The sequence below is a fragment of the Planococcus citri genome, chromosome 2 (genome assembly GCF_950023065.1).
Source record: "Planococcus citri chromosome 2, ihPlaCitr1.1, whole genome shotgun sequence".
In the NCBI taxonomy this organism is placed as follows: Eukaryota; Metazoa; Arthropoda; class Insecta; order Hemiptera; family Pseudococcidae; genus Planococcus; species Planococcus citri.
Genome location: NC_088678.1, coordinates 49,477,266 through 49,503,735, shown reverse-complemented (window position 1 = coordinate 49,503,735; position 26,470 = coordinate 49,477,266). Strand labels below are relative to the sequence as shown.

The following is a 26,470-nucleotide window of genomic DNA, read 5'->3' as shown; positions in this document are numbered from 1 at the left end:
TAATTACTTTCAAAATTTAATAATTCAAATTCTTGACTCTAAGAATAAATTATTAATTAAGAGGAAAATGATATATGTACCTAATATCTAGGCGAACATATTGTGTAGGTATGTGGTGAAGGAGAAGGAGGAAAATCAGAAATCATAAAATGATCACCATTAAATGAAAACTATATTCCAAACACAAACCCAAATTTTTGGTCATGCTAATTGCAAGCTCTAGCCCAGGACCGAATAATAGGTAGGTATGGTATGGTACTAACAAAGCAACAAATTAACTTCTCAAGCTCTTAAATGTTTATTATTCACAGTATATATCATTGAAGTATAAGCACTGTCGTAAATCTTATGATTAAAAGCGTCATTAAAACATATTAATTAAAACTTTTTTGTCATTCTATTAAAGAAAATACAATCAATCACTTAATGATTAGGCCTTAGGTTAAATTCTTATTTTATACTTACGTAAGTGTTTATATTATTACCGTTAAGCAGAACTTAAGTAATAAAAATATTAAAGATTAAAATTATTTATTGTCTATTCAGCAATTATTTGCATTCGTTAACTAACACATATTATTTATGAAATAACAATTTCTTTCATCCAGGGAAGAACAGGTCGAACAATTTTTCAGGGAACGGATGTTTGGATTTTTTTGCTACAAGAACTGGATTGATTCGTTTTCAATTTTCAATAAGTTAGAAAGTCAGAAAAATAAATTAGGAAAGTCATTTATATAATATAACAATAGGGTAATAATAAAATAAAAAACAAGTCTAACATATTGTTCCATTACACCAGCTGTTGATCTAAAAATTTTTAAAAACAAACGTTGTGAAGTGTAACATAAAAAACAAAAACAAAAAAATGTGCTTACTTATTCTTTAACAATAAACATTGAAATAACAATAAAAAGGTAACCACTCGCATTTACGATTAAATTTTAATGAAACGATTTTACACGATTTCATTTTCAATGCATTTCTTATTTGTCCTATGAAATAATTTTTGAAAATCATTTCAATAAATTAACATTAGAATTAAACGAATATGAGAAGTACCATCTCATATGTTCTTAATCGCGATGTATGATTATACGATTATGTACATCAGATCAGAGGTTGTAAGTATAATATAATAGTATATCGACACATCAATAAAAAATAAAGGATACTAAATTATAAGTTATACGGGTTAGAAAAAAAAATCAAAGAAAATATGCAGTCCAAAAATTTTCATTGATTGTTCAATTTATTCATCTTCTTCGTCGTTTTGATAATTTATATATCGTACCGATGATTTTTCTCCAATTAATGTCTGTAAAAATAAAATATCATCGAATAGTAATGATAGGTACCTAACGTTTGAAAAGTAATTAAGGTAATTTCATAATTTGGTAGTTTGAAAATTCACCTTTCTTTCTTCTTTTGTAGGTGGTGATCTCAAGAAATACATTAGAGGAGCATACATAAAACATAGTATCGCATCACCGAATAACATCCATTCAAATCCAATGCTGTTTACCAAAGTTCCACTGAGAGCAGGACCTGTGCAAAAAAAGTTTTGAGTAAGTAGGTAAATTCTAAAACTGAACCATTTATTTTCATTGATCAAATTTAATGCAACTGGTAAGCATCTAATTCACCTATGGCAAATCCTAAACAAAATGCTACATCACCGATAGCATAAACACTTCCGTACACAGCAGAATGTCTAATATCCACTAAATACCCTAGTTCTGGCATCATCGAACTGTCTACCATACCAATAGCGAAACCTAATCCGGCGTTAGGTATTATTAAATGGTTTATACTTCTGGCCATTGGTATCTGCAATTATTTCACGGAATTAGCTTTCAGAATTGAATAATTATATTCGCTAAAATTAAATTTTTCCAATACTATATACAACATACCATTAATAGGCAAACGCCAATTATAATTAGGCCCAACATTGATGCCAACCATCTAAAAAAGAAAATTAAATATTGAACGTTTGTTGTAAGTACACACTTATGAAAATTTATCTCGAATTTAAAACTCGATCAATACCTTCCCATTCGATGACCCAATGGTCCAAATAAATTTGTTCCTATTAAATATGAAATACTGGCGGGCAAAAAAGTTACACCCTGCTTCCAACGAACTGCACCCATTGTGTCCATCATCCAAATAGGCAAAGATGGTTCTAGCATCGCAATTCCTGTATTAGCGAATGTTATGGCACCTGTTGTTACACACATGAAAAAAATTGCATAAATAAGCTACGCGAAACCATGAAAAACTACAATTTTTTGATTATATTATTAGGTACCTGCTGCCATAATAATATAAGGATCAGACACTAATGACTTTAGTGTAGGTGGTTCTACATCTTGTTGTTTAACTCCAGGCTGCAAAACCAACAATTGTAAGCCTTGAAAACAAACCACAAGCTAGAGAATCTTTTCTATTACATTCTATAGAATCTGATTTTGCTCTTTATACTCACATCCGTCTCCTAATGCCAAAGCTGATAGAATTAAGAAGGGTGCTGTCTTCCCTACAAATTCATACATGACTCCGCCGAAAGGCGGTCCGATTAGAACTCCTAGAGCTAGACCTCCTAAAGCTATACCCATCGCGTTTCCTCTCTCTTCATCATCTGGATATCGTTCAGCTAGCATACCCATACCTATAAAGTAGATGAAAATATTTCATTACTCATTACCTATCATTATTATCATGAATCGTGAGGATATAAGAATCTGCTCTCACCTGATACACTTGAACAAGAGGAACCGACACCTTGCAATGCTCTGGCCAGAAACAAAACGCTATAACTTCTTCCAAATGCAAATACTGTGAAAATAATATTACAATCACCAGTAATTGTAATTTCATATTTTTTTTCAAAAACTTGCTAAAAGAAAAAACAGCTATAATACTTACTAAGAGTTGATATGAACATGATTATAAATCCAGCAAACATAGGTATGCTATATCCTATTCTGAGAAAAAAAAAGCAAAAGTTATTAACTTTTGGCTGTCTCAAATCGAGAGTTTCAACATGTTTTATCATTACCTATGTGTCAAAGGACCCACGATGGGATTGGCTATTAACTGGACAAATGCTTTAGATGCAAACATCAAACCAACTTCAACAGTTTCGTGCATCAAATCACGATGCCTTTCTTCCATTTCTCTTTGTAAAGGTGCTAACGTAGCGTTAACTCCTAAAAAAAATTGGTAGATAGGTACAAAATATAAGAAATAAAAGTTAGTCGAGAAAATAAGCATAATAAATCGAATCATTACCAATTATAGCTGTATCATTCGTAGTCGTAGTCACCACTGGTCGTATAGGAAGTTCCTTAGTCAATGGTAAATTCGGATGCTTTATGTCGTATAAAAATTCCGGTATGATTGGAACTAAATTACAAAAAAAAAAATCGAATAAATTCTGTAAATTACATAGGTGATATAATGTATTAAATAAGTATGTAAAATGTACTAACCCACAGTTGTCAAAAGCATATTATCTAATAATAAAGCAATCGCCACGATTATCAACACCAGTCTCCTGGACTCCCTGCATCGCTGCAACCAACCCTCTATTTTGGTCGCTGTTTTAGGCTCATCCATTTTCGTGGCACTGAAAAAAAAATACCAAGAACGTAGGTCATTAGCTTTTTTCATTATCATCTTGCAGGCTCATTTTTATAATAATTAAAAATCAATATTTTCTTTTGAAATGTTTGAAAGTATTTTCTAAGAAAAAATGGAATAAAATATTTCCAAGGAAATATTGCCAGTTCAGTTTTTTGTTTTATAAACTTTTTTTTTCCTGAAAATCTATAAAATCAAATTCCCTCATTCTTGGACAGTGGACACCCTATGGCCGATAAGAAGAAGATTTCTGCAATGCGAGCTTTGTTTAAGATGAGTATGTGCCTACCTAGACCTTCTAAAATTTGAAAAAAATATAACGAATGTGTACCGAAGTGATTGCCTACCTGTAGACCTATTGCAATTAATTCCTTTTCTTCATACATTATCCTTCGTTGTTTGAAAAAAAAAATGCACAGACTTTTTTTTATCGAATACTTAATCTACCTCAAGCATCAAGTTTATTCAATCCCCCCAAAATCAATACAATGACAACAATTTCCGCGAAAAAAAATGAATTATTAACCGATGAAATTAAAGTGTAAATATAAAATGGATAAGGTCTTGATTTAAGTTGTTGTGACCTGTTTCATACACTGTTAATAGGAAAGCTGATGAGAAGATATATTTCAAAATTTAATTCATATCTGCGGTTGACAGTACAATCAACAACACAATAAGCTTAACCGAATTGTTGTTGAAAATATACTTTACGTCTCTGCACCATACATCAATCACCCCTTTAAAAATAATATTCATTTGAAATCGAGAGAACAGTATGTTTGATATCATTCACTTCACAGGTTTCCATTACGCTTTCGTACCTACCTATACATACCATTTTACATAATGTTCACGTACGTATAGGTATACACATACACCCCTCCCCACCTATTTATATGTACTACATATTTACTCAACAGGTAGGTATCTATAAACGTGGCTATATTGATTTTCATAAATTTTATTAATACCTTGGAAAGCGCATACCGCCAACTTTTTCACCATTTAATTACTTTATTTCTCGAAAGCCCACCAAACACCTGTTGAAAATTAAAAATCTGTTTCACGATTACGATTTTTACTCATTAGGTACCTACGTGAATTGTATTACTTTGTTGTAGGTATCATAGAGGTACCTACTTGTTGTTTTGTTGGCCAAAGTGTAGATGGTTTTTTTTTACGCGTAGGTATATCTATAGAAAGAGTTATGGGGATTGAGATATTGTTTGCCTTACGCTGAGGCAAGTTTTTTGTTCGTTTAACTTATAAAGTAATTATTCGGAACAAACAATAATTAAAAAAGGATATCTACTTTATAAAATATTGGGAAAATTTTCCAAACGAAAAGAATTAGTTAGGTACTTCATATTGTATAACGAAGTAATTTTCATTCTCGTGTCTTTGGAAACTTGTTGTGCTTTTCTTTCGATATTATCGTACTTGGGTGAAATAAGGTTAAAGGGAGTTTTGTGCCTCGTCGATATTCTCGAATAAATTTCAAGTTTAAAATTTGGTGGAAAAAATTAATTAATGTTTTCGATTACCTTTCAAATGTGATTAGAGTATATATTTCGAATTATTGTACGATAAAAAACGTATTTATTCGTAATTTGACCCAAAAATTTTCTGCATTAAGGCAGCTGAAATCGAAGCATTGTTTTGACGAAAAACACACGGTGAGATATGAGATGAGATGTGATCTCTTTACTCAAATATAATTGTGCAATGCATCTAAGTAATAATTTGATTACTTAGGTAAGTTCTCAAAAATACCGGCGTGATTTGACTTAAACTCTCGATAGGTACCTATTAAATATTTGTACATACATATAAGTATAATATGCTCTAATTTCAAATAAATTTTAATTACTTATATCGGAAGATATTTTTCCCTCAATCCGTATCATTTTGAAATACATATAAGTAAATTGGGAACTTAATAGCATATAATAAGGTAACAAGGGAATTTTGTAATAGGATTTAGAAAGAAAGGAACTTGACAATTTGGCGGAATCATCGTTTCACCATTATTTTCAATCTTTCCCTCTTTTTCATATTCTTTCCCAATATACCCTACCTACCTACGTATACTTAACTCGAATACACTGGAAATTTAAAAATCAGATTAATTCAAAAGGCTTATTCGACATGATGTTTTTTTCATTCATTTTTCAATTTGAGAATTTTATTCGGTGTCTTATATATTTGGGAATGTACCTACTCCTATACATTGTATTTTAAAATAGGCATAAGTACCCATGTAGATAGCTATATATTTGCAGTTGGTGCTATTTTCATCTTACATTTAATAGCCTATCGTAAAATGATGCATTTTTATTCTTAATTCATTGGTAGGTAATTATTTAGATTGTAGCGGATCGCAAAAAAAGTCCGGGGAATTTCGACCAAATTCAGTGGATATACTCATTTTTATTTGAAATTCACTTGGGAAAAAAATTTATCTCTGAGAGTCTTCTTGGACAAGAGATATGAGTCCTCAAATAGAAGATTTTGGTCATTTTTGCCAATTTTCAAAAAACGTGATAACTTTTTGACCGTTTTTCTTGATAGTTTGATATTGACGGTAATGACCAAAAAATTGCTACCACTGCGTTCCAAAATATTTCTCCAGTTTGAGGAAACATATCTATCAATATTTTGGCAAAATTAATGCGAAATATTTGCGAAAAAAAACGTTTCAAAACACGAATTTATCCAAAAATGAGCAATTTGCAAATTTTCAACACTCAGTGGAACAATGAAAGTGGTCTTGGGATTTTGACCCGATGCAGAATCTCAAATTTTTTTCATTTAGGAGTGGACCATTTTTCCCAAAACAGGTTGGGTACCGACAGGAGCGAAAAAACCAAGATTTTTTTGAAAATGTCCTCTCTATGAAGGATCATTTCTTCTCTCCAGGGGCATCTCCGAAGCTTAACTTTTTTTCTGAGAAGGTCTCTCTCAACTCAAAATGAAGATCTCTGCTGAATGTGGTCAGAATTCGTAGACTTTTTTTCTTCGGGATACATCATTTATGTAATGCATCGATTTGATGTATAGTTGCTCAATAGCGTTTTTACGGCAAACTGGTTATGCAATTTTATTAACACGAATGATGAATGGAATTGCAGATCCCATAATTTGCAAGAAGTGTGAAAAAATTGAGGTACTGGTTTTAAAAATTCATCCGCATCATTTGACGTTTTTTCCTCACTGATTTCAAAAAAAAATTGTTTGATTTTTATATAATAAAAGCTTTGATGGTGGATTATGTTCACGAGAGGGAACTATACCCTACCAGAAGAAAATTTTTTAACCAGCAGACATCGTTAAATTAGAAGGGCATACAAAAATAGATCGTTGCAGCCAAAATTTCAGTTGTCAAAGTGCATTTTTCAATTTTTGGTAAATTTTTAAAAATTTTGGGTCAAAAATGACAAAATCAAAATTTTACCAAATTGACCTATACATATATTATAAAGTTGAAATTTTGTGCCCTACTTTTAAGCCTCCGAATGGATTAAAAACGATTTCGAATCATTTTGAACAGCAGATTTTTGAAGGTTGAAATCTCCACAAAATTTTATCCAATCAATGTTGGAGTTATCGCTGGAGAAATATTACGTACCTATGTAGCTAGTTCTGAACTCAGTTCTAAACTAGTAGAAACCACCCGGTAAACACACCGAACGCGAATCGCCGGCGGAAATCGCGTTCGCGAAAATCGCGTTCGATTCGCCGGCGAATAGAAGGCAGAAATCGCAGTGAAAAAAAATGAAAAATCTCGTTGCAAAAATCGTAGGCGTATCGCGGGCGAATAGACGGCGGAAATCGCAGTGAAAAAAATGAAAAAACTCGTTGCGAAAATCGTAGGCGTATCGCCGGCGGATTCAGCAGTGATATTTTCAACGCGATACTCGCGTTCTATCCGCCGGCGAGTCGCTGAAAAAATTTGAAAAAAACACTTCTGAATCCGCCGGCGATACGCCTACGAATTTCGCAACGATCTTTTTCATTTTTTTCAGCGCGATTTCCGCGGTCTATTCGTCGGCGAATAGAAGGCGAATTTAGTAGAGTTCTTTTACAATATTTTTCATGCGATTTTCGCATTTGTTTCGCGTTCAATCGAGTGAGCATTCAGATGTTCTTACGCAAGCATGCAATAAGGAGCAGAATGTTGTGTTGCTGGTCGCGAAAAACTATATTGTTTTCACTTTTCGTCCGATTCAGACTCCATGAAAATCGTGAATTTTAAACTTATTGCCGAAAGCCAATAGCCAATCAGCGTACAGTATTTGAAAATATAACCAATCAGAGAATAGCGTTTCTATAAAACCAATCAACGATTAGTATTTGTAGAAACCGATTGCGAGACTGAATTTATAAACTGAAATAAATTACATTTTCATATTTTTTTGTGTAGCTTAAATGAAATAACACAATGAAAGTTGAAACAGAATTGTTGTCAAAGTTATTTCTTATTTCTTATATTAAATTTTAGCAATTTGAGGTCCCTTTTTTCATATGCCAATTGCCAAACTGGCCAAACGACAATGATACAAAACGGCGAAGTTGAAAACAAAAAATTCCCTTCTCATGATCATGATGTATTATTCAACCCGGGAGTAGAAGTGATTTTCGAGATTTCGACGAATTTTGAGGTTTATTTCCCTCGTTTCGCTCGACAATTCCCAATACACCTCAAAATTCGTCGAAAATCACTTTTACTCACTAGTTGAGTTGAATAAATTACGATTTCTCATGAAAAGAAACACAAAACGCAATCGCAAAAACTATCTTCGATCAGCGGACCCGCTGATCCCTTGTTTTTTATCTTTTCGTTCGTGTTTATTTCAAATTGGTTTTCTGGTGTTGAATTTTGATTAATTTTTTTGGAGTGATAACGAACAATTTTTTTTCGTGGTGTGTACATAGAATAAATTTTTCGGCGATGAGTCAGATTGGAATTTTTTTGTGATTATTTCTAATGAATTTTTTTTTTAGCAATTTTTGACACTTTTTTGTGATTTTTAAAATAAATTTTTCACTGTATTGATTCAAATTTAATTTTTTTATTCAGCTTGGAATTTTTCATGGTGATTTTGAACTGTTTTTTAGTGATGAATTCTGATAAATTTTTGATGATTTCAAATGGATTTTGTATGGTGACTTAGAATAATTATTCTAAATCTCCATACTTCAATTTTTGTGTTTTTGGTTATTTTAATAAATTACAATTGATGTTGTTGCATTCTTGTGTGAAGTGATTTACCCAAGTATAGGTACTTCATCGTTTTTTCTTTTGTTATTTCCTAGTTTGTCTTCCTACATCAGAATCAGAAAGCATTCTTCACTTAATTTACTCGTTATTTATTTTGTTTTCTTGATTTTTAATTATGTAAACAAGTAAATTACTCGTAAAATTAATTGAAGAATACGTTCTGATTCTAATGTGGGAGAAGAAACTAGGAAAAAACCAAAGCAAAACATCATTGCGATTATCGCCTTCGAATCGCCTTCGAATCGCCTTCGAATCGCGTTCTGATATCGCTGCGATTTCCGCCGACGAATCGCCTTCGAATCGCGTTCTATTTCAACAGCGATATCGCTGCGATTCCCGCCGGCGTATCGCCTTCGGATTCCGCTGCGGAAAAAGCGGACATTTTCGCCGGCGATTCGAACGCGATTCCCGCCGGCGATACGCCGGCTGCCAATACGATGATCGCCTTCTATTCGCTGGCGTATCGCGTTCTATGTGTTTACCGGGCAGTTTCGGAAAAATGGCGGGTGATCGATCAGGTGGCTCACTTAAAAATTTGGTCAATTTTTATGCTATTTTTTGAAAATCATATTGATGGAGGTTTTGACCACTTGAAACGACCACCAAATGATTCTACATACGTATAATGTTGAAATTAGGGTACCTAAAAAATAAATTTTCGCTTTCCAACTTCATTTTTGGTAAAATTTTGTAAAAATTTCAATTTTCAAATACAAAACTTCAGCCTTCTAGGTCAATTTGGTAAAATTTTTGATTTTTTTTCAAATTCTTGACCATAAAATTTGATTTTTGGAAATTCAACAAAAACCAAGAAAATTATGCATTTTAGTGCATCTTATTGTACCTACAATCTTGTCTGATGAAGCTTATTTTAGATGCTTTTTCGATCTAGCCTTTTTGGTTAACACATTTTTTTGCCATTCAGGATGCCTTCCCTTGTTAGTATTACTGCTGATTTTTTTGCATAGGAATTTCCCACTTTTCAACAAACTGATTTTTAAAATGGCTTTTCTACTTCTCTGAAGGATACGAAGACGTACTCGAAGGCCCACAATAATTTATCATATGCTCCTAATTTAAAGACGTTGAGTTCAAACAATAATAATTTTTTTTGATCCTATACTCCTCTGAACCCACCATCTGTGTCCCAAACCTGGTTAAAACTTCAGAAAGATGTAAAAATGACGTGTGGTACATCATTGCGAAATTTTCGAAAGTGTTGAATTCGAAAATTCATTAATTTTTTTGGATACGATTCTTCAGTAAGTATTCCTACCCCCTAACCCCTAAATTTATAAAAATAATGTGATGTGAAATGCCAATTTTCGTTCTATTGAGGCTTGATTTCAACAATAAAATCGAAAGTTTCTCTTGAAATACATTTTGTATAAGTGGTTTAGTGTATTGTATATTCTGTTTCACTTTGAAAAAAAAAAAAATTAAAAATCATGCAAATTACCCACCTAATACCTACCCACATTAAAGTAACGGTATTTTGGAATCACTGAAACAAAAATGGGTCAGATTGGTATATCTTTTCAAAATAATTTCAAAACTGGCAATTTGTTTACCATGCCTTGAACTGTGGATTCGTTGTTGTTTCAAAATATTACATACCTTCATCAAAAAATTAAAAAACAGATGAACATTTCGAAAACTTGCACGTGTATTAAGAATGTTTTACGTTCACAAGCTCCTAACTTCAGCATGAATATCGACTCCCTATGTATGTACTAGAACATAATATCAGTCAAATAAGTAATCAAATATCACTCGTCGAAAACAAGAGTTTCACTTAATAAATCTGGCACCCTTTCTAATACACATCATACCTCTATACTCGACCCTTAACACTATACGAGTACACAAGAAAATCGCTCCGCCATGCCATTTTCATTGCCCCTAGAAATACCTTGATAATTTAATCCAGCAATATTGTATACGAAAGAATCCTTATAATAAGGTTGACTTCACTTACAGAAAATAATGGTAAAGAAAGCCCTTTAAGTGGATATTCTAGTATAAAGTAGCAACTGTGACCGTACGTGAATTGACTAACATAACAGAGTAATACGGACCCTAAAACGTAAATATCCGGAAAATATGGAAAATAAATGAGTCAACTGTTAACGCGATAAGTAATTTATTACTTTGAACGCACATTTTTTAAATTTTATTTCCATATCGTTTCATAACCAAATTTAACCCACGCGTGTATGCAATACTAAATTTAATACATTCCCATTGTGTGTTAGATGTCTATCAATTTTTTTTCTTCTTCGTTTCTGAATACTTATATTGATTTCTTTCCTTTGTTTTTTTTTTACATTTTAGACGAAGATGAACAAAAAAAAAAAAAAGGGTGCCAACGTAAGTATTCGAAATACTTTTTCAAATCTTGTAGAAAAAAATCACCGTGTATAACTATCTATACTTATACGCACAGGGTCAAATTTGATTCGTTATTTTTTACGTCGGTATTTTTCTTTTCTTCGCCGACTGCGGATATTTCGAAAAGCGCTGGAAATTTAATAACCATACTTTTCGTACCTCCGTCTGCATTTACCTATTGATAGATAAGTACATATTTCAAAATACGCGGCAAAAGTTGTAAAGAATTGGTTTTAAAAAAATATAACCGTTACTTTTTGCAACGATTGGACAACTCTTTTAATATTACTTTACGTTGGAATGGAGATATTAAAAATATGTTGCTCAATGATAGATTTCATTTTAAAGCTCTTTAAGTTCTCTTTACCGCAGAATACAAGCTGTCTTCTTTTCTCCCTCTTTTTATCAATATTCTATCAATGTTTAATATTCGTATTTACATCGGTAATCGTGTGCGGTCTTCTCGAGAATTTTATCTCACAAACGATGGAAAAAAATCAACCCTCCATGTTGGTAGGTATGCAAAAAAAAGGCAAATTATTTTTTAAACATTTTGATAAAAGCTACGAAGAAACGAGGCTGCTATTTTAATGACATTCGCGAGTTCATACACAAAATACGAGTACTAATACCTACCTACCTACCTACCTACCTACCTACCTACCTGCCTGTCTTTTTTTTTTTTTTATTCTGCTAAAAGAGCAACAAAACAATGAAAATCTGTTGACGTGTCAGCTACAGAAAGCTGTATTGGTTGGGTGTAGGTATTTTCCCTCGTAAATTCGTTCTTTTTGGCGCAAAATTCTATGTTTTGTATCGCAAATTTCAATTAATACGTAATCATTTGGTTATGAAAATATAGGTCACAGCCCGTATAATTTTCATTACAGTTACTTACCTACCTATGCAATAAGTTGGCGACGTTTACCTATCTATAGTTTATAGTGACTTGAAAATTAAAAGTTTTCAAGCAAAGCAAATTTCATTTCAAATTTTTAAAAATACGAGATTATAATAACTATCTTCTTCAATTTTTGATTGCTGGAAGTTTCAAACCGGTTCAAAAGAGGTTGTTATCAGGGCAAAATAGCGCAGGTAAATAAGAAGTTTTTCTTCGTCTTTAGCTGCTGGAGCAATTTTAATGAGTTGGAGGGAATACCACTTTCGCTGGAACTGCTGGAAGCTTCAGATCAGTTCGAAAGTGGTCGTAATCGATTTAAAGGGACTGACTTCAGTACAGAAACCAATTTTCGGATTTTTACCCGACGATTTGCTCCTGTTGTAAGAAATTGGACTGTCATTTTCCAAAATTCGCCAAAAATTTAAAAAACAAACTTTGATAGCTCGAAATTTAGTTCCTTTTAGCGAATTTTAAAAAACGGCTGCGGCAGTCCAATTTCTTGATTTTACGATATTTTGTCCAACTTTTAAAAAGGAAAAAAATGGATCAATTTCCAACATTTGGAGGATTTTTACGAGTACGTTTTTCGTGAATTACTGTTCATCTTTGGCAAATGTAAATTTCTTTCATGATCTTCAGTAAATCATTACATAGGTACATAGGTACTAATTTTTGATAAACCACCAGTAATTCCTGGAAAATAAATCGTAAGTAATTGTTATAACTAATGCATGAAAATTCCAAAAATTATTAGAAATTTACCAGAAAATTAAAATTACTGCCTACTACGTATCTACTAATTTACTCAATCCGCTACTTTTGGTAAATTGCGGGTAATTTATGGTAAGTTACTGGTAATTTTTGGTAAACTGCAGGTAATTTTGGGTAAATTACTGGTTTTTCTAGTTAATTACTGGTAATTTTTGGTACATTACTGGTAGTTTTTGGTAAATTACTGGTAATTTTTGGTAAAATACTGGTAATTTTTGGTAAAATACTGGTGATTTTTGGTAAATTACTGGTAGTTTTTGGTAAATTACTGGTAATATTGGATAAATTACTGGTAATTTTTCTGAATAATTACAGATTGCTAATTTTTATTGAATTACAAACAGGTAATTCTGGATAAATTACAAATTGGCAATTCTTGGTAAATTACTGGTAATTTTCCATAAATTACAGGAAAATTTTTGTATAAATTATACTGGTAACGCGTTGGTTTGACGCTGCGGTTTGAAAACTTCAAGAGAAAATTGTTGAACTCTTATTTTTTTTAATACGAGTGATTCGATCAATTTCTAATATTTTGAGTTTCACGATATTTCGTCCAACTTTTCAAAACTTCGAAAAAAATGATCAATTTCTGAACTTTAGAGTTTCACACTGAAGCAAACTCTTAGGTAGGTATTAAGTCTGCATGGCCATACAGGGATAGGTAAACCGAGCCCTGGGAAAAAATAATGAGGTGTACCTACCTCCAATTTTTGGTGGTCATTTTAATTCGTTAGATATTTCTCTGAAAAAATAAAGTCATATTTGTGTTCAATGCGTTCAGAAAAATCGCATTTGTGCTACTTTATTCAGATACCTACCAACAACTCGAATCCCGGATGGAAAGCTCTAGAAGGGGGGGGGGTGTCAGTCGAAAGGAATCGTACAACAATTCTTTATTGAAGTAGAAAATTTAACACATTTCTTCAAATTTTCAAAATAGGTTGTCAGAAATATTTACTATTGAGTTCAATGACCTTGGTACATAACTAACTACCTCTACCTATCTACTACGTGTTAGTACTATTAAGTTAAAAATGTTTTCAATTGGGTAAATAATAAAGTACATACTACATAAAGTACGTACCTATCATTTGAATTGCAGACATCCATCTCCATAATAAATAATTAGACACTTGACTCAATTTACCTACACTAACAATTCAAAATAAACTTTTAGATGTATTTTTATCCACCTAGGTGTGTATTAATTAAACTTGATATTAGAAAAACAGTTCGAGAGTTATTAATATGAATTCAAACCGTAAAATAAAACTAAACAGAAATTTCAGCGAGCACGTGATATGGAAAAAACAGCAGCCAAAAGAAATACCTCAACGAATGTATGTAGTTGATAAAATTTCAACAACTAGCTACAAGTACGAACGCAATAAGACAAGAGCAGTTTTAGAACTCATACCATGAAAGTTATTTAATGTAGCAAACCGCTTGAAATGATTGCAGAGGAATTTTGAAAAGAGATAGCGAAAGCCTTTTGTAACCAAAACTAAGGGTTCCGTTCTGATAAGAGAAGCACAGACCGCCATAACTTTATTCGATTGATATACCTTTGGAACGGTCTTTACTGCTTCTCATTTACACTATTTTTCTTTCGTTGCTCTTTTTCTTCATGTATAATTCCATTTTATTAATGAAAAAAGTAACAACAGTATACCTATGCCGACATATGGCGAACGAAATCTCCCAACGAAAACGCGTTAAAAGCACACAGTGCGAGTAAAATTAGGTAGGTAGTTGGAAAATAAACACGTGGTTGATAGTTAATCCAGATAGGAAATCTATATCTAAGTAATACGAGTACCTCGAAGAGTATGATTTCAATCAAAGTTAGATAACCTTTTCCGAATATGGTTGATAATCTTATACTAATAAGAGGTCTATGATTCTTAATGATTAATAGGTGCTCATTTTCGATTCTTATATTCATTCGGTTGACTCACATTTTTAAGATTGAAGTCTAATGGAGCTTTAATTTATGAGTAGAAATATCGAGAGGAAGTGCCAACCGTGGTAGTTTTTAAAAGAGGGGTTGTTTACCGGTAATGCTATTCTAAATCGCTTTATAACTAAGGGATATTTTGATTAACGACTGCGGCTTACCACAACTTAAGTATACTTTTGGGAAGTTTATATATTTTAGCAAGACTTTCTGAATCACTTTTAGCGTGTTTTCTTAATCTGACAATTCGGCTTTTAAGCTTATTATGTCATTATTTTCTTTACATTTTCATTTATCCGTTATAAGTTTTTGATGCAACAATGTCACGTTTTCTTAATCAACGTTAAAGCAAAAAAAAAAAAAAAATTAAAAAATGAGGCGAGATGTAGCTATTATTGTTTTATTATAGCATGGGCCGTACCTGTAATATTCACCAACGTATCACAATTCATGTGAATCGACAAAAAAAAAAAAAAAAAAAAATAGGCTGGGAACAGATATACCTACTGAGCTACCTACACTCACATTTTGTGATGTTAGCTCATTATCGACGATTTAATTATTTTATTAATTGATTTCCGCACAGATTTTTCATGCTATTTTTCCCCCCTTGATACTCATCTATCGATCAATAAGTAATTTTTTCCAAAGTACGAATTTTAAGAAAAAAATTTCCGTCGAAAAAAAAAACAATCTCTTAAAATTAGATGGGTTGGATAATAAATGCGTCAGTTGTTGTCATTTTGCTTGAGTTGCCGTGAAAAATGAAGCCCATCATTTTTTTGTAAAACAGAATTTTTTTAGGTAGGTAACTTATTATTAAAAATATCATCGATAAGAGAGTAAAAATAAAATGAAAGCTCGACTTTGTTCAAACGTTGGGGTAAGGGAAAGGGTGGCAAAAAAAATTTTGTGTAAGGACACTGTAAAATGCATCTCAGAGCCAAAAAACATGGTGAAATATTTTTAAAATTCGACAAAGGAGCACTGATTATTTAATCTCCTCTCAAATACGTATCAAATAAGCTATCAACTAACTCCCTAGCCTCAAGGGGGGTGGTGCTACGACCCCTCAAAGTGATGTGATTTCAATAAGTTTACATTTCATGACTTTGGGACTTGGAACCTGTTCTAATCAATCAAACAAATTCAAACTTGGGGAATGAGATTCTTTTGGGACCTAAAGTCGACCCTTAGAGTGGGGAGGGTCAAATTCGAAAATTACGGAAAGATCATTTTTTTGGAGGGGCATAATATGGTCCCAAATGGATGAAAATGAAAATGATCCAAAAAATTATATCATTGGTCAGTACTCCCATTGTGATCAACATATCCAAATTTCAGCTTCCTAGGTCATCCCCACTTCTTTTAAGGAGGAAAAAACCGAAAATAGGGGTAAAATGAGGAGTTTTCCACCTTAATTCCGCCCTAAATAGGTGGGGGATGACCTAGGAAGCTGAAATTTGGATATATTGATCACAATGGGAGTACTAGACCAATGATATGATTTTGGACCATTTTCATTCATTTGGGACCATATTATGCCCCTCCAAAAAAATAACATTTCCGTAATTTTTGAATTTGACCCTCCCCACTCTAGGGGTCAACTTTAGGTCCCAAAAGAATCTCATTCCCCAAGTTTGACTTTATTTGATCGATTAGAACAGGTTCCAAGTCCCAAAGTCATGAAATGTAAACTTATTGAAATCATGCACATCACTTTGAGGGGTCGTAGCGGCACCCCCCTTGGGGCTAGGGAGTTGGTTGATAGCTTATTTGATAGGTATTTGAGAGGAGATTAAATAATCAGCGCTCATTTTACTCAAAAGTTGACATTTCAGAATTTTTTGACAAAAAACTGATTTTGGGGGGCTTTGATCCACTGTGGATGGAATTAGCTCTAGGGGTAGGGGCGGGGGCTTTTAGTATGTTGTTTACCACACCGCCCTAGACAATATTCGCAAAAAAAACCTTTGGTCGCAATTATGTCTGGGTTCACCCATTTTCCCCGCTATTTGACTGGGCTACTAATTATTGTTTTGCTGGTCTTGTGTCGTCGTACGTTAATAAATTTGCATAACCAGTTCGCCGTAAATACAGAAGATTCACGAGATTTTCACATGATCTACTTGAACCCAAAATAGAATAAAGTTCCACAATTTCACTTGAATGATTTCTTCTGTTTTTTTGAATATTCATGTAATTATTGTCAAGTTTTGAACCAGGCTAGGTACCTCAAAACTGATACTTACTTCGAGAAAATCCGTTTCCAGGGTTTAAAAAAAAATAGATAAGACATTCAAAATCTGATGATTTTACCTAAAAATGAGATCTTGATCCTTGAAGGGCACTAGAATTCTCAGTTTTTAATCACAATTCAAAAAAATGTCAAAACATAGGCAGTATAAAGTCTATATAATTCGTAAAATGTCAAGAAGTGTGATTACTGATTGGACAGCTGTACTCCTATTTCAGTGAAACCAAACTAGATCGAACCAGCATATCCTAAAACGTAAAACCTTCGTAACCGAAATTTCAGATTCTAAAGTTCATTTTTTGGTTTTTGGCAAATTTTTGAAAAAATCTGTTGTTTTTAAAGGCAATTTTGCAACTTTTTCATAAAATATGATTTTTTTCGAATTGAGTGAACCAATGCGAATAGTTCTCTCAATTCAACTCCCAGTCATCATTTCATCAACAACTAGTCATCTTAGGCCATTTTGGAGCCTTCAGCGATTTTTTAATCCTCTTCAGAAATTTTAAATCGCTGTGGAAGAGCCAAAAATGAGCTTCAGTGCCCTATATCTTTGTTTTATCTTCAGGAAATGTGTATTTTAAGGACTCAAATTTTTCAAAAGAAATAAATTTTTCTCATTCATATCGAGAAAGCATTTCAAAAAAATTTTAGGAATTGAAAAGCACTAGATTTCGAAACAATACGATATTAGCTACAATTTGACGAAAATAGACACTTCCCAGAATTGCAGTTGCTCAATTACACCTTTTAAGTTTTATGTTTTTTTTTTTGTTATTGTTTTGAATTTTTGAAAAATTCAGACTCCATAAAAATACTCTCTTTGAAAAATGGAAGGAAAGAAGAGTATGAAAGAAAGTTTGTATGTATTTTACCTATTCTGCTAACTGATAATTAGGTACCTATAAAATTTTCTAGTGGTATTTTTTACCATAGAAAACATAACTTTCTCAGTTTTTTTGATTATTGTTTAACTCCTTTCCCTTCCTCACATCAAGTATAAATGAATAGATTTCTGTTTTTTTTTCTTCTTCTTCTTTCTTTCTTGAGAAAACAACTCAAACAATTAATTAATGATCGAAATACAACAAACAGCATTAGCATTACTATAGCTGGCAATTATAAGCAACCAAATTGAACAGGTAGGTAAGTACCTACTCGTATCCATACAAAATTCACCAGAAATTTAGTGGAATTTATCAATTCAAAAAATCCTACCTGCCTATCTATCTATCTATCTATCTATGTATCTGTGTATTTGATGAAGTAACCTACCCTGTTTTCATGACAAATAGACGTCTAACAATTCTTAGGCATTATTGTTTGAGGTAAAAATAAAACATATCTTCGAGTCTAATGAACAGCGCAATCAGCATCGCCGCAGACTGAAATTAACGCTTAATTTTACCTCATAATGATATGAAAGACAAGCCTTACAAAAGATTAATTTTCTTTGAACATTGGAAAAAGAACCATTCAGCACAGCGAACAAAAGACACACTACTGTAAACGTTTTGTAAAAGGTTTGATTACCGTTTCCGTGCATGTTTTAATTTATGACGAAGCGAAAATTCATTCGCAATCACCCAAACGAGACACGAATGGTCATATAGGTATACTTTTACCCAATATTTATATCTCTATGTACCAAGACCGTAGGTACATTCTCAAGATGGTAATTTTTTAATTAACTTTTCGAAATTTTCCACTCACCACACGCGGTTAAAATCGTAGGTACCTTAGCATTAAAATCCGTAACAATTTGAAATCGCTCTTTCGCACGAAACATGAATCTTTGTAATCTTTGTAATTGACAAAAATCATAGTAACAATTGACTCAACTGGGGAGAAAAATTTGAGGAAATTGCACTTTCGTTCTGTCTTGACGTCGGAAAATCATTTCCTGACAGTACTATTCTTCGCTTGACATGAAAAGTGCCCTTATTATGGGCAGAATTTTTCAAAAAGAATAAAACGTAAAAGAAGAATTTGGAAAAGCACAGGAAATTACAGTTCGAAAGCTTATACGACGGTAACTATTTTAATTATAATTTGCTTTCGTACTAACTTTTTCAAAAACTTTTGTACGTTTCCTCTTTAATGCCGGGCTCATCTCGTCGCGTTGCAAATATTTCATTTTTTTATACCCTAAAATTAACGGTTGCAGAAAATGATAGGTAGGTATTTATTCAATTGTCACCGCGTGGTTTTCGTTTTTTTTTTTGCAAGAAAATAAATACACGCTAAATAAAAAGGTTATCCGTGTAAAATGATAAAATAGATGCCTAGTTTTGAAATTATTTCACGTAATGTAAGAATAATTCGACGCGATTACAGGTTATTTACTCAACAGCCCGGTAAATAACGTCTTCTCGTTGGTAAATTGAAATAATTTTATTTTCAACTACATAGTTTTAAATTAGAAATTCTCTAATAAATGTCGAGGTTTGTAATTAATAAAATACTTCTCGTTGCAAATTAAAACACACCACTAAAGTCACTCCTCGGCTTGTAATTCGCTTTACCTACCCTTAATTTCACAAGGCCTACTTTGTTGGTACATATATAGGTAGGTATATTCTTGACACCTTTAAAACACATTTTTAAAACGTCTCGAGAACTGGGTTAAATAATTTGCTAGTTTACCTACTTACCTGGTAAGCTAAACTATACGAGATTATTCGCCACGAATATAGACTAATATTTTATTAATACTCGATAGAATAACCATTCAAGCGTTCGCTTGATTTCTCAGTCATTCTTTTATAAAAAATATTCGACGCTTCGGTTGATCTTGAGTATTGTTTTTTTCAGTGAGTTCGAGCAATACATATAATCGAAATAATTTATTATAACTACTTACATTTAGTGTACTTGTATTATATTTTGGTAACATTTTGTCGTTCGTGTAGAACCAGCGTATATAACACCATCGACTATAATAATCCCTCAAATGGGCTATCGATACGATAATAAATTTCTACATTTTTTTCCTTTTTTTTTAAAAATCACCGCGGCGATCGAGATACTCTCATGAGAATGAGATGGTCGCAAATGTAACACACGTGTATATGCTCGCGACATTCAATTTAACGAGCTAAATTCGTTAAGTATAGGTATCGTTGTAAAAGTAAATGACATAGGTAGATGATCTCTGAAATATTATGCGATAAATTTGAAACATTTAACGAACTAAAATCCGCAAAATACCTGCCCATGGGTTCACATTACTCGTTCTGTGCTATGTTTAACATAGGTATTTGTGTGGTAGGTATATTACCTGACCAACCTGACCAAATATTCGGATTAATGAGAAACAATCTAACCCGAAAATCGACCGGAATGCCATAAAATTCAACAAGTAGGTAGGTGGCGATATAATTATAGTCGCTAACCAAAATGCAATAGTTCATTTTCTCTTTTTTACATCTTTCTGAAGTTTTAACATGGATAATATTATGTATTTATATGTAGGTACCTATCTACTTACAAGATATAGGTATTATCTGAACCTGTATCAAAGTTTCAGATCAGACAAAACTAGGTTGAATTGGCAAGCAAAAATACCCCCTCCAACAAAAGTTTCAGGTGCATAAGTATCGTTTTTTGAATTTCAAAGAATTTTTATAAAAGTAAGTTAGGGTAAAAAAAAAACCATAAAGAATAAAATATGCCTACTTGATTGAGTCAGATGCCAGAAATTCAATTTTTTAAAAATTAGGTAACTAGGTATAGGTATACATATATTTTAAAGTGGTCTAAGGTCTTCTTATGAATATTTCAATCCAAAAAACCACCCGAGTCGATTTTTCTGCGTTTTTTTAATTTTTGAAAAAATAAATACACAGCACTCGTAATTCTGAAAAAAAAGTCAAGCAGCTGGTAAGACAACTTTTTGCAGGTGTATAGGAGGAGAATAAATTTGAAAACATTTGTTTCCGAGCTTTATCTTCATTTTTTGCTCATAAAAGTTGTCAACCAAAATTGGCAATAATTTCTTCACGAGCAACAGCTGGAGACCATTGAAATCACCTACAATAAGATAAGTTGTTCCAACCTGCACGAAGATTGTAAACAAAAGGCTGAAAAAAATCAAAAAATCATCTAAAATGACCCCAATGTGCCAAATTTTAGGCTCTGATTGCATTTTTCAATTTTGGCGAAATTTTCAAAATTTAAATTTGATAAATTTTCAGCTGAAAAAAACAATAAAATTGAATGGAGAAAGCTGAAATTAGGTTTGTACCCCATTTTCGAACTTCCAATCAACTTCGAGCCTTCTGGAGCTTCCAGCAGATTTTTGGATTTTCCGGTTAAGAAGAAATTATTTAAAAAAGACACAAAAAACTTCTGATCATAGATCGTGAAAAAGTTTTCAACTTCAACATTTAAAATTTTGGTGAAATATCGATCAATTTTTGCATAGATGGTGAAATAAAATATTGGTTTCCTGAAAAACTCCAAAAAAATCATTAGGTATCTACTGTGAAAAGTGTTGGAAATTTTCAATTCGAGCTAAAAATTTGAAACTCAATTTCAAGCTTCTCGTCGTGACGAGCATTCTGACAATTGTAAATTAGAATTTTGTATGAGCTGATTTTAATTAAAAGTAAAAACTCTAAAGATTTTGTTCGAAATTCTAACAAAGCATGTCTTTTATTTCACCTTTTCTGTTATCAATGTCAATATAACGCACCTACCTATTTTATGAAAGTAGTAACAACCTGGAACCTTAAAAAAAAAAGAGGCAAAGTCCAGAAGGTCTCTCAAGAGTGAACTGAGACTTATGGGATCATAAACCATCAATTAGACTTCTACAAACTTTTGAACGATTTAGAATTCTACATAAAGCGGATTTTCCCAAAGGAAAAAAAACATAATAAACACCAAATCTCAGGATTTTTGGTTTCTCCAGTGACTCTTTAAGGCAATAAAATAAGCAGACTCAGACTTTTGAGTTTACAAACGATTGCTTCGGATCTCAGAATAAGTTTTGTTGGGGTGTGATGATGAAATTTTTTTTTTTTTAGAATTTTATGCTTGAAAAAAATTACTGGAGTGCTTCTTTGGAATTTGAAATTATTTGGTTAGGTATTTGGGCATTTATAGATGAAATCGGAATTTTCGAGAATTTCATTTTAAAAAGTAGATACCAACTTATTCCTTTTGGAAAAAAATAATAAAAATACACCACACTTTGATTTCAGGATAGATACCTATAAAAAAATTCATAAGAAACCAAAAATAAGTTGGTTTATACATAATTTTTTCGACGTTTTCAACAATTTTTGATTTTATGAACGGAGCAAAAATTGTTATTTTTTTGCCAAGATTAGTTATGCCCATTATAGGTACAGGCTTCAACAAAATTAAATGTCAATTTAGCAAAAATAAAATAAAACCGCTGTGAAAGGTGAAGGCAAAACTGAATGTCGATTTGTATTAATAAAATTACACACCTGACTCCGAAAATAACACGTTAAGTAGTTTTTTTTCGTTTCGATATTATTGCAGAAGTTTTTAATGCATTGGAGAGTAAATATTTTTGCAACTGAAAAATCACCGATCAAGATGAATTAGTCTGTATCAATAAATAATGACTTCGTAGGATGATTAGAAATGTAGGTACATAGGTACCTATTTTAAGTGTTTGACATTTTTTTCAATCTTATGAAAAGTGGGAAAGTGAGAAAAATTTATGAGTTATCATACATTAGAAATTATAAAACTTTGTATGCCCTTACAAAACCAAAGATTGAATTTTCACAAATTATTGAATAAAGACTGAAATTTGTTCATCTTGGTTTCTTGGGTTCTCATATCGATAAAGTTCCTCTTCACTAAAGATATCACAAAAACATTATGTAGGTAATTCTGTTCACTTCAACCCACCCAAGCTTACAATAAAAAATTCCTCATTTTGTACGTATGCGAGTATGGATTTCGGTAAAAATACTTACACGCCCAATATCTTTAACATTCAAGGCTTAAGTTCATACTCGTAAGTAACTTGTTGATCGGAAATAATTTCTTTCACGCTTTTCTCAAAATATATACACCTAACTATATACCAAAAGTTTGATATTGGAAATTGAAAATAATTTTGATTTATCTACGCAACTTTCTCAACACACACACAAGTGATAGTAAAATAGAAAATACGGAGGAGTGGAAAACATTTATAGGTATGAGAGACGGTCGTCAGCTTTGCTGCGATCTCCTTAGATGCTTTTGATAATTTCCGTTACCATCATTCATAAACGTATTCGCTATACCTATAGAATAGGCGCCTTCATTTATGTAATAAGCTGTTTGTATGTTGATCTTCCGTTCGTGTTTACCGACGTTTTTGTGAATCCCATTTCGAAAACTATTTCAAACGCGAGGAATTTTTAGTTTACTTCGATATAGGTATACTCGAAGGTATAGCTGGATACGCGATAGCTAAAGCTAATTTAACCACCATATATCGTCACAGTGTAACTTATTCGAGTTGATTTCCTCTTTTTATAGGTACGATAGAAATATTCTATTTGATAGGTATAGGTCGGTACGTATAGATATTGTTCCATTCGTAGCTGTTTGATTTTAATTGTTTTAGATGATTTGAAAAATACTTCAGAGGCCAACGAATAAGACATTAGCTGATATTTCAACAAAAAGTTATGAGCATCGTTGAGCATTAGAATCATAAAATCACAAACACAAGTGAGTAGGTATATAGATAGGTAATTAAAATTTGAAAAAAATGATAAATAAATCGAATTTGTTTAAATTATTTATGCATAAAATATAAATTGTATGCATTGAAAAAGTATGCTTCATTGGTCACATTACACTGTTGAAAATATGCATCCTTTTCGAGTCAGTACGTAATCTCATTATTTTTTGAAACTTCCCTCTTTTCAATAATATATCGATACTTCCCCTTATAAAAATTAATCCCTCTGCATAAAATACTCGCACGAATAAAAAAATCCATCATTACAATAGCTTCGATCTACCTATTCAAGTACCTACCTACCAACGTAAAACAGAACATTATACATAACTCACCTCAATATCTCAATACGCGAAACGAACAACCAGCTACAAGTGTTTAATAAACAAATTCATGTCTCGAAACTGAACTTACCGATAACCCTAAAAACGTAAGTAAAAAAAAAAAAAGATTATAATAAATGGGCCCCGGCGAACAACCCAACGCAATGGGATTACAATACGAAATCTGAACGGAGTCTGAAATCTTGTCGAAATGACGAAGTCCCATTTACTGATAGTCACGCAGTCGCGACCCTCTTCATCATTTTCAAGCACCTCCTCCCCCAAAAAATTCGTAGATGCGGTTGCAACACCCACATTTCCTCCGTTCTGCTTTTATTATAAAACTATGCTTCTTCTCTCCTTTTTTTTCCTTCTTTCATTTCGGTTTAGGTTAGGCCAAGTTGTCTTTGTTGCTTCGCTGTACATATCCACACCTTCGTAATTTATCAAAATGTAACACTTGTTGATATAAGAGTGTAAAAATTATAGGTAGAGAGTGAATTCCGAAAGCATCTAGTTTATGAATTATTCGAAAACGATTAAAATAGTTTACGCTGATTCGAACGGGTATTTTGAAAGCTCGACCAACCGTAGGTAATTCGTAAATTAAAATAGGTCTTCGACGAGGCGGAATTTTATTATGATTTTTTTCACCTCTCGACTTCATTCATGCAATAGATGGTAATACCTATAGGTACTGTATTATTTCTATAAGGTGATTAACTGATTACTTCCCTTTTTAATTATTTATCGTCGAAGGAGTCTGTATATAAAATACCTATACCTAAGTACATGGAGCCTGTAACAAAAATTAGGTACCTACTTATTCCAATTTTTTGTCTCAATATTGCACATATTCGTACGAATGCTGAAGTAATCGTCAGTAGGTACGTATTTTTGCATTTAATAAAGACTGCTAAACTTATATAACTGCGCTAACATAAAAATTCTTTCGTGCCTAAATTGTTGAATGCTCGACGTACGCAGGTATGCAGTTTTTTCCAGTTAAGAACGAGAATGAAATATAAATGGCATATAAGTTGAACGTTAGATACCTATTAGGATAATCAATGGTATAATTTCAGATGAAATTGAAAAAGGGTAAGACGAGGTGATTAAGCAAAGGATATAAGTATTTCATGATGAAAAGCAGCTGTAGGCATGCGTAATTTCCTTTAGATTAGGAGCAAGTGGATGCATTTTTCCTGCAAGGTAGGTATTGTAAGTAGGGCATAGAATTATTAATGCAATTATGTATAGCTATAGCTTTCAAAGGCAAAACATCTCATTACACTTCACATAGGAAGATATTAGATAGGTTAGGTTATTCGATGGAGCCTCAGCGTAGTGAAAAATCATGATCAAATGACTTCGACAAAGGCATAGGAAAAACTTCATATTTTTAAATCGATGCCGGCCCCCCTCTCCTGTGAGAGCTCAAGCTCAAAATCTAAAAAATTTGAAAAAAATTGTAATGTTTCAAAAAAAAATTAATTTTTTGGCTTAGTTGATTTTTTGATACCTATCCACTATCATGTACGTGGTACGTGTAAATCAGCTGTTCAATTTCAAATACATATACCATTATCCATTATAAGAAGATGGTCACAAAATTATTTGATTTTGAAAAGAACCTCTAGTTTGAGATTGAGAACCCTGGCAAAAATGAATTTTGAGCTTTGCTAATAGTCTATAAATTAAAAGATCTTTGAATAAAACATACCTAGGTACTTTCAATCGCCCAGCATCTCCCAATGAACCTTTTTCGCGATTTTTTTACAAAATCGATTCCTTTTGCACTCTAGATAGTCAAAGAATATTTTGGGAAAAAATTGAAATTCAAGGCCCAAAAAATCAAAAAAACGTTATGAAAATCGCGTTTGAAAGGAACGCGGTGTTACGTTGCGGTGCTTCGTTGTGGGCGGAGCTACCACACCAACTAGTTTTTTTTCAGGGTTGTGTTTGTAAGGAACAAACATGCATAGAACGCCAGGGTTGCCAGATGCAGGGATTTCTCCACAGGTAGAGGGATTTTTCGCTCCGCAGAAATCGTTTGGAGTTTTATAGGGATTTTGAATTTTGGAATTTTCAGGAGAAATATTTTTATTTGTTTATGGGGTGCAAGGCGAGCAGCCCGAGTGGAGCGAGGGCACGAGCCGAGGGTTGGGGCTGCGGGGCAACTCAGGGAGCGGAGCTCTCTAGTTTAAAATAAATTAA

At 32.6% G+C, this 26,470-nt stretch overlaps 1 protein-coding gene across 3 annotated transcripts; it reads right to left on the bottom strand.

Annotated features, from left to right (window-relative positions):
• Positions 1-279: 279 nt before the first annotated feature.
• Vmat (Vesicular monoamine transporter) lies at positions 280-24,476 on the bottom strand. 3 transcript variants are annotated; one of them, XM_065350962.1, is made up of 13 exons: positions 24,266-24,476; positions 3,498-3,634; positions 3,298-3,411; positions 3,065-3,215; positions 2,932-2,990; positions 2,758-2,841; positions 2,492-2,674; positions 2,315-2,416; positions 2,053-2,227; positions 1,917-1,968; positions 1,647-1,830; positions 1,415-1,548; positions 280-1,318 (listed from the first exon to the last, which is right to left on the bottom strand). In XM_065350962.1, the coding sequence occupies exons 2-13, from the start codon at positions 3,622-3,624 to the stop codon at positions 1,253-1,255; spliced, it is 1,431 nt and encodes a 476-aa protein (XP_065207034.1). In that variant the 5' UTR covers positions 3,625-3,634; positions 24,266-24,476; the 3' UTR covers positions 280-1,252. The 3 variants fall into 3 exon arrangements, with proteins under 3 accessions (XP_065207034.1, XP_065207032.1, XP_065207033.1); XM_065350960.1 differs by lacking the exon at positions 24,266-24,476 and adding an exon at positions 14,083-14,407; XM_065350961.1 differs by lacking the exon at positions 24,266-24,476 and adding an exon at positions 13,700-13,734.
• Positions 24,477-26,470: the final 1,994 nt, after the last annotated feature.

Excerpts from the sequence above, each read along its gene's own strand:
- Vmat (XM_065350960.1), bottom strand. The coding sequence starts at position 14,114 with ATGGAGATGGATGTCTGCAATTCAAATGATAG. Across the intron at positions 2,991-3,064 it reads GTGGGTCCTTTGACACATAG|AATAGGATATAGCATACCTA; the intron begins GTAATGATAAAA and ends TTTTTTTCTCAG. Across the intron at positions 2,417-2,491 it reads TTTGGCATTAGGAGACGGAT|GCTTACAATTGTTGGTTTTG; the intron begins GTGAGTATAAAG and ends TTTGTTTTCAAG.